General features: G+C 65.6%; 1 protein-coding gene across 2 annotated transcripts in view; it reads right to left on the reverse strand.

The window, feature by feature from the left end:
• HGH1 (HGH1 homolog) overlaps window positions 1-13,639 on the reverse strand; it is a 28,316-nt gene extending 14,677 nt beyond the window's left edge. For both annotated transcript variants that reach the window (XM_040696152.2, XM_040696151.2), the window contains exons 1-4: window positions 13,106-13,639; window positions 12,924-13,024; window positions 8,791-8,889; window positions 2,647-2,738 (exon numbers count right to left, since the gene is read on the reverse strand). In XM_040696152.2, the coding sequence (XP_040552086.1) occupies window positions 2,647-2,738; window positions 8,791-8,889; window positions 12,924-13,024; window positions 13,106-13,620 (807 nt within the window). In that variant the 5' untranslated portion in view covers window positions 13,621-13,639. The remainder of the gene's footprint in view (window positions 1-2,646; window positions 2,739-8,790; window positions 8,890-12,923; window positions 13,025-13,105) is intronic.
• Window positions 13,640-15,972: the final 2,333 nt, after the last annotated feature.

The raw sequence follows: 15,972 nt of genomic DNA on the forward strand, positions 1-15,972 counted from the left end.
CCTATAGCCCCCAACCCATAGCCCCACATCCCCACCACCCTATAGCCCCCGACCCCATAGCCCCACATCCCCACCACCCTATAGCCCCCAGCCCCACATCCCCACATCCCCACCACCCTATAGCTCCCAGCCCCATAGCCCCACATCCCCACCACCCTATAGCCCCCAGCCCCATAGCCCCACATCCCCACCACCCCACAGCCCCCCGACCCCATAGCCCCACATCCCCACCACCCTATAGCCCCCAGCCCCATAGCCCCACATCCCCACCACCCTATAGCTCCCAGCCCCACAGCCCCTGGCCCCCAGTCCTACAGCTTCCAGCCTCATGACCCCCCAAACCCCCAGCCCCACAGCCCCTGACCCCCAGCCCCATAACCCCCCAGACCCCCAAGCCCCACGGCCCCCCCAGCCCTCCAGCCCCACAACCCCCCAGCCCCACGGCCTCCCATCCCCATGGCCCCCCCAGCCCCATAACCCCCCAGCCCCTGGCCTCCAGCCCCACGACCCCCCCCAGCCCCACGGCCCCCCCCGCCCCACGACCCCCCCAGCCCCACGACCCCCCCCCCCAGCCCTCCAGCCCCTGGCCTCCAGCCCCATGACCCCCCAACCCCCAGCCCTCCAGCCCCACAAACCCCCAGCCCCCCAAGCCCCCCCAGCCCCATAACCCCCCAGCCCCACAGTCCCATGGCCTCCCAGTCCCACAACCTCCCCCAGCCCCACAACCCCCCAGCCCTCCAGCCCCTGGCCTCCAGCCCCATGACCCCCCAGCCCCCCAAGCCCCCCAGCCCCCCAGCCCACGGCCCCCCAAGCCCCACAACCTCCCCCAGCCCCACGACCCCCCTCATCCCCACGACCACCCCAGCCCCACGATCCCCCCCATGACCCCCAGCCCCACGACCCCCCAGCCCCACGGATCCCCCAGCCCCATAACCCCACCCAAGCCCCAAGGCCCCCACCCCAGCCCCACAACCCCCCAAGCCCCTGGCCTCCAGCCCCACGACCCCCCAGCCCCATGACCCCCCAAGCCCCAAGGCCCCCACCCCAGCCCCACGACCCCCCCCAGCCCCACAACCCCCCAACCCCACAGTCCCATGGCCCCCCAGCCCCACAACCCCCCAGCCCCACGGCCCCCCCCGGCCCCACGGCCCCCAGCCCCCCAAGCCCCACGACCTCCCCCAGCCCTCCAGTCCCATAACACTCCAGTCCCATAACCCCCCAGCCCCACGCCCCCCCCAGCCCCACGCCCCCCCCCCGGCCCCACGGCCCCCCAGCCCTCCAGCCCCTGGCCTCCAGCCCCATAACACCCCAGCCCCCCAAGACCCCAGCCCCCCAGCCCCTCATCCCCCAGCCCCCCCAGCCCCACGACCCCCCCCCAGCCCCACAGCCTCCCCCAGCCCCATGGCCCCCCAGACCCCCCCCAGCCCCCCGGCCCCCCAAGCCCAACGACCCCCCAAGCCCAACGACCCCCCAGCCCCACGACCCCCCCAGACCTCCAGCCCCTGGCCTCCAGCCCCACGGCCCCCCAGCCCCCCAAGCCCGATGACCCCCCAGCCCCACGACCTCCCCCAGCCCAGCCCCATAACCCCCAGCCCCACAACCTCCCCCAGCCCCATGGCCCCTGGCCTCCAGCCCCACAACCTCCCCCAGCCCCATGGCCCCCCCAGCCCCATAACCTCCCTCAGCCCCATGGCCCCTGGCCTCCAGCTCCACAACCCCCCAGCCCCACGATCCCCCACAGCCCCACAGTCCCACGACCCCCCAAGCCCCACGACCTCCCCCAGCCCCACGACCCCCCAGCCCCACAGTCCCATGGCCCCCCAGCCCCTGACCTCCAGCCCCCCAGCTCCACCAGCCCCATGACCCCCCAAGCCCCATGGCCCCCCAAGCCCCATGGCCCCCCCTGGCCCCACGGCCCCCCCAGCCCTCCAGCCCCTGGCCTCCAGCCCCATAACACCCCAGCCCCCCAAGACCCCAGCCCCCCAGCCCCACGACCCCCCCCCCAGCCGCACAGTCCCACAGCCTCCCAGCCCCATGACCCCCCCAGCCCCACGGCCCCCCAGCCCCCCCAAGCCGGATGACCCCCCAGCCCCACGATCCCCCAGCCCCACGACCCCCCAAGCCCCACGACCCCCCAGCCCCACGACCTCCCCCCCAGCCCCACAACCTCCCCCAGCCCCATGGCCCCTGGCCTCCAGCCCAACGACCACCCAGCCCCACAACCTCCCCCAGCCCCATGGCCCCCCAAACCCCCCCCAGCCCCACGGCCCCCCAGCCCCACGACCCCCCCCAGCCCCACGGCCCCCCAGATCCCCCCCAGCCCCACGACCCCCCCAGCCCCACGATCCCCCCAGACCTCCAGCCCCACGGCCCCCCAGCCCCACGACCCCCCCCAGCCCCACGGCCCCCCAGATCCCCCCCAGCCCCACGACCCCCCCAGCCCCACGACCTCCCAGATCCCCCCCAGCCCCACGACCCCCCCCAGCCCCACGGCCCCCCAGATCCCCTCCAGCCCCTGGCCTCCAGCCCCACGACCCCCCCCAGCCCCACAACCTCCCCCAGCCCCACGGCCCCCCAGATCCCCCCCAGCCCCACGCCCCCCCCCGGCCCATCAGCAGCCCCCATCAGTGAGGGCACAGCGCCCACCAGCAGCAGCGCCTCCAGCAGCATTGTGCGCAGGTCGGGCAGCGGCTCGCGCTGTTTGTCCTCCGGCAAATACTGCAGCTGCAGGGGCAGCCCTGCAAGGGGGGGGGGACGGCCTCAGGGGGGGCACAGCCTGCAGGGCACAGCCCCGACCTCCACCCCATAACCCCACAGCCCCATAACCCCACAGCCCCACAACCCCACAGCCCCGACCTCCAGCCCCACAACCCCACAGCCCCACAACCCCACAGCCCCACAGCCCCATAACCCCACAGCCCCACAGCCCTGACCTCCAGCCCCACAACCCCAAAACCCCACAGCCCCACAACCCCACAACCCCACAACCCCACAGCCCCATAACCCCACAGCCCCACAACCCCACAGCCCTGACCTCCAGCCCCACAACCCCAAAACCCCACAGCCCCATAACCCCACAGCCCCACAACCCCACAGCCCCATAACCCCACAGCCTCCAGCCCCATAACCCCACAGCCCTGACCTCCAGCCCCACAACCCCAAAACCCCACAGCCCCATAACCCACAGCCCCACAACCCCACAGCCCCACAACCCCACAGCCCCACAACCCCATGAGCCCACAGCCCTGACCTCCAGCCCCACAACCCCAAAACCCCACAGCCCCATAACCCCACAGCCCCACAACCCCACAGCCCCGACCTCCAGCCCCATAACCCCAAAACCCCACAGCCCCAAAACCCCACAGCCCCATAACCCCACAGCCCCGACCTCCAGCCCCATAACCCCAAAACCCCACAGCCCCAAAACCCCACAGCCCCGACCTCCAGCCCCATGACCCCACAGCCCCATAACCCCACAGCCCCGACCTCCAGCCCCATAACCCCATAGCCCCCAGCCCAGTTACACCCCAGCCCCACGGCCCCCCAGCCCCATAACCCCACAGCCCTGACCTCCAGCCCCATGACCCCATAACCCCACAGCCTCCAGCACCATAACCCCACAGCCCCACAGCCTCCAGCCCCCATAACCCCACGGCCCCATAACCCCACAGCCCCGACCTCCAGCCCCACAACCCCAAAACCCCACAGCCCCATAACCCCATAACCCCACAGCCCCAAACCCCACAGCCCCGACCTCCAGCCCCATAACCCCATAGCCCCCAGCCCGGTTACACCCCAGCCCCACAGTCCCCCAGCCCCATAACCCCACAGCCCTGATCTCCAGCCCCACAGCCCCACAGCTTCCAGCCCCATGACCCCACAGCCCTGACCTCCAGCCCCATGACCCCCCAGCCCCACAGCCTCCAGCCCCACAACCCCACAGCCCCACAGCCTCCAGTCCCCATAAGCCCACAGCCCTGACCTCCAGCCCCACAACCCCACAGCCCCACAGCCCCACAACCCCACAGCCCCAACCTCCAGCCCCACAACCCCACGGCCCCATAATCCCACAGCCCCGACCTCCAGCCCCACAACTCCAAAACCCCACAGCCCCATAACCCCACAGCCCCACAACCCCACAGCCCCGACCTCCAGCCCCACAACCCCAAAACCCCCCAGCCCCATAACCCCACAGCCCCACAACCCACAGCCTCCAGCCCCATAACCCCACAGCCCTGACCTCCAGCCCCATAACCCCATAACCCCACAGCCTCCAGCCCCATAACCCCACAGCCCCATAACCCCACAGCCCCACAACCCCACAGCCCCACAACCCCACAGCCTCCAGCCCCACAACCCCACAGCCCCGACCCCCCAGCCCCACAACCCCAAAACCCCACAGCCCCATAACCCCACAGCCCCACAACCCCACAGCCCCACAACCCCACAACCCCATAACCCCACAGCCTCGAGCCCCATAACCCCACAGCCCTGACCTCCAGCCCCATAACCCCATAACCCCACAGCCTCCAGCCCCATAACCCCACAGCCCCACAACCCCACAGCCTCCAGCCCCATAACCCCACAGCCCTGACCTCCAGTCCCCATAACCCCACAGCCCTGCCTCCAGCCCCATAACCCCACAGCCCTGACCTCCAGCCCCATAACCCCATAACCCCACAGCCTCCAGCCCCATAACCCCACAGCCCCACAACCCCACAGCCTCCAGCCCCATAACCCCACAGCCCTGACCTCCAGTCCCCATAACCCCACAGCCCTGCCTCCAGCCCCATAACCCCACAGCCCTGACCTCCAGCCCCATAACCCCATAACCCCACAGCCTCCAGCCCCATAACCCCATGGCCCCAAAACCCCACAGCCCTGACCTCCAGCCCCACAACCCCAAAACCCCACAGCCTCCAGCCCCATGACCCCACAGCCCTGACCTCCAGCCCCATAACCCCACAGCCCCATAACCCCACAGCCCCACAGCCCCATAACCCCACAGCCCCGACCTCCAGCCCCATAACCCCAAAACCCCACAGCCTCCAGTCCCCATAACCCCACAGCCCCGACCTCCAGCCCCACAACCCCACAGCCCCACAGCCTCTAGCCCCATGACCCCACAGCCCTGATCTCCAGCCCCATAACCCCATAACCCCACAGCCTCCAGCCCCACAACCCCACAGCCCCACAGCCTCCAGTCCCCATAAGCCCACAGCCCTGACCTCCAGCCCCATAACCCCATAGCCCCCAGCCCGGTTACACCCCAGCCCCACAGTCCCCCAGCCCCATAACCCCACAGCCCTGATCTCCAGCCCCACAGCCCCACAGCTTCCAGCCCCATGACCCCACAGCCCTGACCTCCAGCCCCATGACCCCACAGCCCCACAGCCTCCAGCCCCACAACCCCACAGCCCCACAGCCTCCAGTCCCCATAAGCCCACAGCCCTGACCTCCAGCCCCACAACCCCACAGCCCCACAACCCCACAGCCCCACAACCCCACAGCCCCAACCTCCAGCCCCACAACCCCACGGCCCCATAATCCCACAGCCCCGACCTCCAGCCCCACAACCCCACAACCTCCACTCCCCATAGCCCCACAACCCCCAGCCCCGTTACCCCCCAGCCCCATGGCCCCCCAGCCCCATAACCCCACAGCCTCCAATCGTATGGCCCCATAACCCCACGGCCCCCCAGCCCCATAAACCCACAGCCCTGACCTCCAGCCCCATGACCCCACAGCCCCATAACGCTACAGCCTCCAGCCCCATGACCCCACAGCCTCCAGTCCTATGGCCCCGCAGCCCCATGACCGCCCAGCCCCACAGCCTAGAGCCCCACAACCCCACAGCCCTGACCTCCAGCCCCACAACCCCACAGCCCCATAACCCCACAGCCCCCTAGCCGCTGGCCTCCAGCCCTATGGCCCCCAGCCCCACAGCCTCCAGCCCCATGACCCCCCAGCCCCACAGCCTCCAGCCCCATAACTCCACAGCCCTGACCTCCAGCCCCATAACCCCACAGCCCCACAGCCTCCAGTCCCCATAAGCCCACAGCCCTGACCTCCAGCCCCACAACCCCACAGGCCCACAACCCCACAGCCCCGACCTCCAGCCCCACAACCCCACAACCTCCACTCCCCATAGCCCCACAACCCCCAGCCCCATTACCCCCCAGCCCCACGGCCCCCCAGCCCCATAAACCCACAGCCCTGACCTCCAGCCCCACGACCCCACAGCCCCATAACGCTACAGCCTCCAGCCCCATGACCCCACAGCCTCCAGTCCTATGGCCCCGCAGCCCCATGACCGCCCAGCCCCACAGCCTCCAGCCCCACAACCCCACAGCCCCATAACCCCCCAGCCCCATAGCCGCTGGCCTCCAGCCCTATGGCCCCCCAGCCCCACAGCCTCCAGCCCCATGACCCCCCAGCCCCACAGCCTCCAGCCCCATAAACCCACAGCCCTGACCTCCAGCCCCACAACCCCACAGCCCCCCAGCCCCATAACCCCATAGCCCCTAGCCTCCAGCCCTATGGCAACCCAGCCCCATAGCCCTGACCTCCAGGCCCATGAACCCACAGCCTCCAGCCCCACAGCCCTACAACCTCCAGTCCCCATAGCCCCACAGCCCCCAGCCCCATTACCCCCCAGCCCCACGGCCCTGACCTCCAGCCCCACGACCCCCCAGCCCCACAGCCTCCAGCCCCATAGCCCCACAGCCCCCAGCCCCGTTACCCCCCAGCCCCATGGCCCCCCAGCCCCACAACCTCCAGTCCCCATAGCCGCACAGCCCCCAGCCCCGTTACCCCACAGCCCCATAACCCCACAGCCCCTGGCCTTCAGCCCCATGGCCCCCCAGCCCCATGCCCCCCCAGTCCCACAACCCCACAACCTCCAGTCCCCATAGCCCCACAGCCCCCAGCCCCGTTACCCCCCAGCCCCATGGCCCCACAGCCCCACAGCCCCATAACCCCATAACCCCACAGCCCCATAACCCCACAGCTCCTGGCCTCCAGCCCTATGGCCCCCCAGCCCCATGACCCCCCAGCCCCACAGCCTCCAGCCCCATAAACCCACAGCCCTGACCTCCAGCCCCACAACCCCACAGCCCCATAAACCCACTGCCTCCAGTCCCCATAACCCCACAGCCCCACAGCCTCCAGCCCCACAACCCCACAGCCCCACAGCCTCCAGTCCCCATAACCCCACAGCCCCACAGCCTCCAGTCCCCATAGCCCCACAACCCCCAGCCCTGTTACCCCCCAGCCCCACGGCCCCCCAGTCCCACAACCCCCCAGCCCCACAGCCTCCAGTCCCACAACCCCACAACCTCCAGTCCCCATAGCCCCACAGCCCCCAGCCCCGTTACCCCCCAGCCCCATGGCCCCCCAGCCCCATGGCCCTGACCTCCAGCCCCATAACCCCCAGCCCCAAAGCCTCCAGCCCCATAACCCCACCGCCCTGACCTCCAGCCCCACAACCCCACAGCCCCTGGCCTCCAGCCCCACAACCCCACAACCTCCAGTCCCCATAGCCCCACAGCCCCCAGCCCCACAGCCCCCAGCCCCATGGCCCCACAGCCCCACAACCCCACAGCCCATAACCCCACAGCTCCTGGCCTCCAGCCCTATGGCCCCCCAGCCCCATGACCCCCCAGCCCCACAGCCTCCAGCCCCATAAACCCACAGCCCTGACCTCCAGCCCCACAACCCCACAGCCCCATAACCCCACAGCCTCCAGTCCCATAACCCCACAGCCCCACAGCCTCCAGTCCCCATAGCCCCACAGCCCCACAGCCTCCAGTCCCCATAGCCCCACAACCCCCAGCCCTGTTACCCCCCAGCCCCACGGCCCCACAGCCCCACAACCCCCAGCTCCGTTACCCCCCAGCCCCACGGCCCCCCAGTCCCACAACCCCCCAGCCCCACAGCCTCCAGCCCCACAGCCCTACAACCTCCAGTCCCCATAGCCCCACAGCCCCCAGCCCCATTACCCCCCAGCCCCACGGCCCCCCAGCCCCACAGCCCTGACCTCCAGCCCCACAACCCCACAGCCCCACAGCCTCCAGCCCCACAGCCCCATAACCCCACAGCCCTGACCTCCATCCCCACAACCCCACAGCCCCACAACCCCACAGCCCTGACCTCCAGCCGCACAACCCCACAGCCCCATAACCCCACAGCCCCACAACCCCACAGCCCCACAGCCTCCAGCCCCATAACCCCACAGCCCCACAGCCTCCAGTCCCCATAATCCCACAGCCCCACAACCCCACAGCCCCACAACCCCACAGCCCCGACCTCCAGCCCCACAACCCCACAGCCCCCCAGCCCCATAGCCCCACAACCCCTGACCTCCAGCCCCATAACCCCACAGCCCCATAACCCCACAGCCCCATAAACCCACAGCCCCCCAGCCCCATAACCCCACAACCCCTGACCTCCAGCCCCATAACCCCACAGCCCCACAGCCTCCAGTCCCCATAATCCCACAGCCCCACAACCCCACAGCCCCGACCTCCAGCCCCACAACCCCACAGCCCCCCAGCCCCATAACCCCACAACCCCTGACCTCCAGCCCCATAACCCCACAGCCCCATAACCCCACAGCCCCCCAGCCCCATAACCCCACAACCCCTGACCCCCAGCCCCATAACCCCACAGCCCCATAACCCCACAGCCCCCCAGCCCCATAACCCCACAACCCCTGACCTCCAGCCCCATGACCCCCCAGCCCCATAACCCCCAGCCCCACGTCCCCCCCGTGCTCTGACACGCACTCACGTTCCATCTCCTCCTCGGGGATCTCCTCGGGGCCGGCGAGGGGCAGCAGCAGAGAGGGCAGCAGATCCACCGCGTCGCTCAGCAGCCACTCGTGGTGCTCTGTGGGGGGCAATGGGGTGAGATGGGGGGCACGACGGCCATAGGGCCGTGCAGTGGGAGGGGTTGGGAGGGTCCTAAAAGGTCATAGAGACATGGAGTGGAATGGGTTCAAAGGGTCCTGAAAGGTCATGGAGACATGGAGTGGGATGGGATGGAAGGGTCCTTGAAGGTTACAAAGCCATGGAGTGGGATGGGTTGGAAAGGTCCTTGAAGGTTACAGAGACATGGAGTGGGATGGGTTGGAAGGGTCCTGAAAGGTCATAGAGACGTGGAGTGGGATGGGTTGGAAAGGTCCTGAAAGCTCATAGAGACATGGAGTGGGATGGGTTGGAAGGGTCCTTAAAGGTCATAGAACCCCAGAGTAGGATGGATTGGAAGGGTCCTGAAAGGTCATAGAGCCATTGAGTGAAATGGGTTGGAAAGGTCCTTGAAGGTTACAAAGCCATGGAGTGGGATGGGTTGGAAGGGTCCTGAAAGATCACAGAGACGTGGAGTAGAATAGGTTGGAAAGGTCCTTGAAGGTTACAAAGCCATGGAGCGGGATGGGTTGGAAGGGTCCTGAAAGCTCATAGAGACATGGAGTGGGATGGGTTGGAAAGGTCCTTGAAGGTTACAAAGCCATGGAGTAGGATGGGTTGGAAGGGTCCTTAAAGGTCATAGAGCCATGGAGTGGGATGGGTTGGAAAGGTCCTTGAAGGTTAACAGGTTACAAAGCCATGGAGTGAGATGGGTTGGAAGGGCCCTGAAAGCTCATAGAGACATGGAGTGGGATGGGTTGGAAGGGTCCTGAAAGGTCATACAGACATGGAGTGGGATGGGCTGGAAGGGTCCTTAAAGGTCATATAACCCCAGAGTAGGATGGATTGGAAGGGTCCTGAAAGGTCATAGAGCCATGGAGTGAAATGGGTTGGAAAGGTCCTTGAAGGTTACAAAGCCAGGGAGTGGGATGGGTTGGAAGGGTCCTTGAAGGTTACAAAGCCATGGAGCGGGATGGGTTGGAAGGGTCCTGAAAGGTCATAGAGCCATGGAGTGGGATGGGTTGGAAAGGTCCTTGAAGGTAAACAGGTTACAAAGCCATGGAGTGAGATGGGTTGGAAGGGTCCTAAAAGGTCATAGAGACATGGAGTGGGATGGGTCGGAAGGGTCCTGAAAGCTCATAGAGACATGGAGTGGGATGGGTTCAAAGGGTCTTGAAAGGTCATAGAGCCATGGAGTGAGATGGGTTGGAAAGGTCCTTGAAGGTTACAAAGACATGGAGTGGGATGGGTTGGAAGGGTCCTAAAAGGTCATAGAGCCATGGAGTGGGATGGGTTGGAAAGGTCCTGAAAGCTCATAGAGACATGGAGTGGAATGGGTTGGAAGGGTCCTGAAAGGTCATAGAGACATGGAGTGAAATGGGTTGGAAAGGTCCTTGAAGGTTAAAAAGCCATGGAGTGGGATGGGTTGGAAGGGTCCTTAAAGATCATAGAACTATGGAGGGGGATGGGTTGGAAGGGTCCTTAAAGGTCATAGAACCCCAGAGTAGGATGGATTGGAAGGGTCCTGAAAGATCACAGAGACGTGGAGTGAAATGGGTTGGAAAGGTCCTTAAAGATCATAGAACCATGGAGCGGGATGGGTTGGAAGGGTCCTGAAAGATCACAGAGACGTGGAGTAGAATGGGTTGGAAAGGTCCTTGAAGGTTACAAAGCCATGGAGCGGGACGGGTTGGAAGGGTCCTGAAAGGTCATAGAACCATAGAGTGGAATGGGTTGGAAGGGTCCTGAAAGGTCATAGAGACATGGAGGTGGGATGGGTTGGAAAGGTCCTTGAAGGTTACAAAGCCATGGAGTAGGATGGGTTGGAAGGGTCCTGAAAGATCACAGAGACGTGGAGTGAAATGGGTTGGAAAGGTCCTTAAAGATCATAGAACCATGGAGCGGGATGGGTTGGAAGGGTCCTGAAAGATCACAGAGACGTGGAGTAGAATGGGTTGGAAAGGTCCTTGAAGGTTACAAAGCCATGGAGCGGGATGGGTTGGAAGGGTCCTGAAAGGTCATAGAACCATAGAGTGGAATGGGTTGGAAGGGTCCTGAAAGCTCATAGAGACATGGAGTGGGATGGGTTGGAAAGGTCCTTGAAGGTTACAAAGCCATGGAGTGGGATGGGTTGGAAGGGTCCTAAAAGGTCATAGAACCATAGAGTGGAAGGGGTTCGAAGGTCCTAAAAGCTCCTAGAGCCATGGAGTGGAATGGGTGGGAAGGGTCCTGAAAGGTCATAGAGACATGGAGTGGGATGGGTTGGAAAGGTCCTTGAAGGTTACAAAGCCATGGAGTGAGATGGATTGGAAAGGTCCTTGAAGGTTACAGAGACATGGAGTGGGATGGGTTGGAAGGGTCCTGAAAGCTCATAGAGACGTGGAGTGGAATGGGTTGGAAGGGTCCTGAAAGGTCATAGAGCCTCCCCCTCAGAGCAGCCCCCTGCCCCCCCACAGCAGCCCCCTCCACCTCACAGCAGCTGCCTCCCCCCCCCCACAGCAGCCCCCTCACAGCAGCCCCCATCCCCCCGCAGCACCCTCCCCACAGCAGCCCCCCCCGCCCCCCTCACAACACTCCCCCCACCACAACCCCCCCCCCACTCTCCCCCCCACCGCAGCCCCCGTCCCCTCCACCCCCTCACAGCAGCCCCCTGCCCCCCCACAGCACCCCCTCCTCACAGCAGCTGCCTCCCCCCCACAGCAGCCCCCTCCAGCCCCCCTCACCCCAGCAGCCCCTTCCCCCCCTCACAACGCCCCCCCCACCGCAGCCCCCTCCCCCCCACTCTCCCCGTCACAGCAGCCCCCTGCCCCTCCCACCCCCTCACAGCTGCCCCCTGCCCCCCCACAGCACCCCCTCCTCACAGCAGCTGCCTCCCGCCCCCCCACAGCAGCCCCCTCACAGCACCCCCTCCAGCCCCCCCCACCCCCCAGCAGCCCCTCCCCCCCCTCACAACACCCTCCCCACCGCAGCCCCCTCCCCCCCACTCTCCCCCGCACAGCAGCCCCCTGCCCCCCCCCAGCACCCCCTCCTCACAGCAGCCCCCTCCACCTCACTGCAGCTGCCTCCCGCCCCCCCACAGCAGACCCCTCACAGCACCCCCCATCCCCCCTCAGCACCCTCCCCCCAGCAGCCCCCTGCCCCCCCACCCCCTCTCAGCACCCCCACCCCTCTTCCCCCCCCCACCTCACAGCAGCCCCCTGCCCTCCCCCACCCTCACGGCAGCCCCCTCCTCCCCCTCACAGCAGCTCCTCCCCCTCCCCACTCCCTCTCAGAACCCCCCTTCACATCAGCCCCCTCTCTCCCCACAGGACCCCCACCCCCTCACAGCAGCCCCTTCCCCCCCAAAGCACCCCCCCCACAGCAGCCCCCTCACCCCCCAAACCCCTTACAGCACCCCCCCTCACAGCAGCTCCCTCCTCTCCACCCCAGCACCCCCCCCCTCCCAGCAGCCCCCTCCCCCCCAACACCCCCATCATAGCAGCCACCCCCCAGCAGCCCCATCCCCCCACCCCATCATATCAGCCCCCACTTACCCCCCCTCACAGCAGCCCCCCTCCCCCCCAAACCTCTCACAGCACCCCCCCCACCGAAGCTCCCTCCCCCCCACTCTCCCCCTCACAGCAGCCCCCTGCCCCCCCCCAACAGCACCCCTCCTCACAGCAGCTGCCTCCCCCCCCCACAGCAGCCCCCTCCAGCACCCACCCCCCAGCAGCCCCCCCCGCCCCCTCACAACACTCCCCCCACCGCAGCCCCCTCCCCCCCCACTCTCCCCCTCACAGCAGCCCCCTGCCCCCCCCACAGCACCCCCTCCTCACAGCAGCTGCCTCCCCCCCCCACAGCAGCCCCCTCCAGCCCCCCCCACCCCAGTAGCCCCCTCCGCCCCCCTCACAACGTCCCCCTCACAACACCCCCCCCACTGCAGCCCCCTCCCCCCCACTCTCCCCCTCACAGCAGCCCCCTGCCCCCCCCACCTCACAGCAGCCCCCCCCCCCCAGCAGCCCCTTCCCCCCCCCTCACCGTGCTCGAAGCAGCAGTTCCTCAGCGTTCCCACCGCCCCCCTCCTCAGCACGGCGCTCTCCGCGTCCCCCACGAGGGGCAGCAGCCGCCGCACGGCGCACCTGCGGGAATTGCGGGGCTGAGGACCCTCAGCGCCCCCCCGAGCCCCACACCCCCCCCCCATCCCGGTACCCCCCACGTACCGGGAGCGCTCCAGCAGCGCCCGGCGGCCCTCGGGGAGCCCGCTGAGGTTACACAGCAGAGCCGCGAGCTCCGGCGGCGGCGGCCGAGGCCCCTCCAACGCCCGCAGCAGCGCCTCCACGCCGGCCCGGTTCTCCCTTTCGAGGCCGTTCAGGACCCGTTGGGCCGCTCCGCGCTCCCGGCTCAGGTTGGCCAGCAGGCCGCAGGCCGGGCCGGCCGGTAACAAACGCAGCACGGCGGGCAGAGCGGCCAGCAGCGGCTCTCGGGCCTCGGCCTCGGCCGACACGTTCTGGAGGCAGCGGAGCGCGGCGCCGGGCCCGGGCCCGACTTCAGGCCCTGAGACCTCCGCCAACCCCAACAGAGCCCGCAGTGCTTCGGGCCGCGCCGCCAGGAGCCGCCGCCCCTCGGGGTCGCCGGACAGCGCCAACGCCGCCTCCGCCGCGCCCGCCCGCACCGCGGCGCCCGCCGAGGGGCCCAGCAGAACCGTCAGCTCCTCCAGGGCCGCCTCCGCCGCCATCTTGCGCGGGCCTCAAATGGCCGAGAGTTGCTTAGCAACCACGGGAAGTTCCGCGGAGAACAGCCAATGAGCGGGGAGCAACGTGGAGATGGACCAATCGGGTGAGGACGGCGACCGGAAGGGGAGGGTCTGGAGGGGGACTGATGGGAAACGAGGGGTCGCGCCGCCCGATGTGACGCCCCCTGCAGGGCCGGAGGTGCATCGCTCACAGCGCGCAGTTCCCACCTCCTAATTAACCTCATTAACGCGGCGGAACTCCATTCCCAGCACGGCAACTCCTCACAATCAGCAGCTCCTCACAATTAGCGCCGTTCCTCCTCATTACCTCCGAATGAACGCCGCCCGGCCGTCAGCCACCGCAGCTGAACACTGCTTGGGCTGAACACTGCTAATTAGCGTGAGGTAATTAAGGCAGCCCATTACAGGGTGACCCACAGCTGGAGCTGATGGGTTTGAGGGCAGGGCTGGAGCACCAGGAGCACCCAGGGGTGCTGTGAGCCAATGAATGGATGGTCAGCCCGTGGGGTAATTAATGGGCCAATCAACGGGAAATTGGTAATTAGGGATCAATCCGTGGGTAATTAATTGGTAATCAAGGGTTAATCCATGGGAAATTGGTAATTAAGGCCAGACTCAGAGGGGAGCCCTGGGAAGAGGACCCGCAAGGGAACAGGATCTACAAATTGGACCTTCAAGGACCCTTCCAACCCAACCATCCCAGGGATCTATGATCTTCAAGGACCCTTCCAACCCATCCCATCGCTCTATGATCTTCTAGGTCCCTTCCAACCCAACCATCCCATGTCTCTATGACCTTCAAGGACCCCTCCAACCCAACCATCCCATGGCTCTATGATCTTTAAGGACTCGTCCAATCCAACCATCTCATGGCTCCATGACCTTTTAGGACCCTTCCAACCCAACCATCCCATGGCTCCATGACCTTTTAGGACCCTTCCAATCCCCCCCTCCCAGGGATCTATGATCTTCAAGGACCCTTTCAACCCATCCCATGGCTCTACGCCCTTTAAGGACCCTTTCAACCCAACCATCCCATGGCTCTATGATCTTCAAAGACCCTTTCAACCCATCCCATGGCTCTATGACCTTTCAGGACCCTTCCAACCCAACCATCCCATGGCTCCATGATCTTCCAGGACCCTTTCAACCCATCCTATGGCTCTATGATCTTCCAGGTTCCTTCCAACCCAACCATCCCATGTCTCTATGACCTTCAAGGACCCCTCCAACCCAACCATCCCATGGCTCTATGATCTTTAAGGACCCCTCCAACCCAACCATCTCATGGCTCCATGACCTTTTAGGACCCTTTTAATCCCCCCCTCCCAGGGATCTATGATCTTCAAGGACCCTTCCAACACATCCCACTCCATCGCTCCATGACCATTAAGGACCCTTCCAACCCAATCATCCCATGGCTCTATGATCTTCCAGGTTCCTTCCAATCCAGCCATCCCATGTCTCTATGACCTTCAAGGACCCCTCCAACCCAACCATCCCATGGCTCTATGACCTTTAAGGACCCTCCCAACCCAACCATCCCATGGCTCTATGATCTTTAAGGACCTGTCCAATCCAACCATCTCATGGCTCCATGACCTTTTAGGACCCTTCCAAGCCCCCCCTCCCAGGGATCTATGATCTTCAAGGACCCTTTCAACCCATCCCATCGCTCTATGACCTTCAAGGACCCTCCCAACCCAACCATCCCATGGCTTCATGATCTTCCAGGACCCTTTCAACCCATCCTATCACTCTATGATCTTCTAGGTCCCTTCCAACCCAACCATCCCATATCTCTATGACCTTCAAGGACCCCCCCCCAGCCCAACCACCACATGCCTCTATGCCCTTTAAGGACCCTTCCAATCCAACCATCTCATGGCTCCATGACCTTTTAGGACGCTTCCAATCCCCCCCTCCCAGGGATCTATGATCTTCAAGGACCCTTTCAACCCATCCCATGGCTCTACGCCCTTTAAGGACCCTTCCAACCCAACCATCCCAGGGATCTATGATCTTCAAGGACCCTTCCAACCCATCCCATCGCTCTATGATCTTCTAGGTCCCTTCCAACCCAACTATCCCATGTCTCTATGACCTTCAAGGACCCCTCCAACCCAACCATCCCATGGCTCTATGATCTTTAAGGACCCGTCCAATCCAACCATCTCATGGCTCCATGACCTTTTAGGACCTTTCCAACACAACCATCCCATGGCTCCATGCCCTTTAAGGACCCTTTCAACCCAACCATCCCATGGCTCTATGATCTTCAAAGACCCTTTCAACCCATCCCATGTCTCTATGACCTTCAAGGACCCCTCCTAC

This window comes from Gallus gallus, chromosome 2 (assembly GCF_016699485.2).
Source record: "Gallus gallus isolate bGalGal1 chromosome 2, bGalGal1.mat.broiler.GRCg7b, whole genome shotgun sequence".
Lineage (NCBI taxonomy): Eukaryota > Metazoa > Chordata > Aves > Galliformes > Phasianidae > Gallus > Gallus gallus.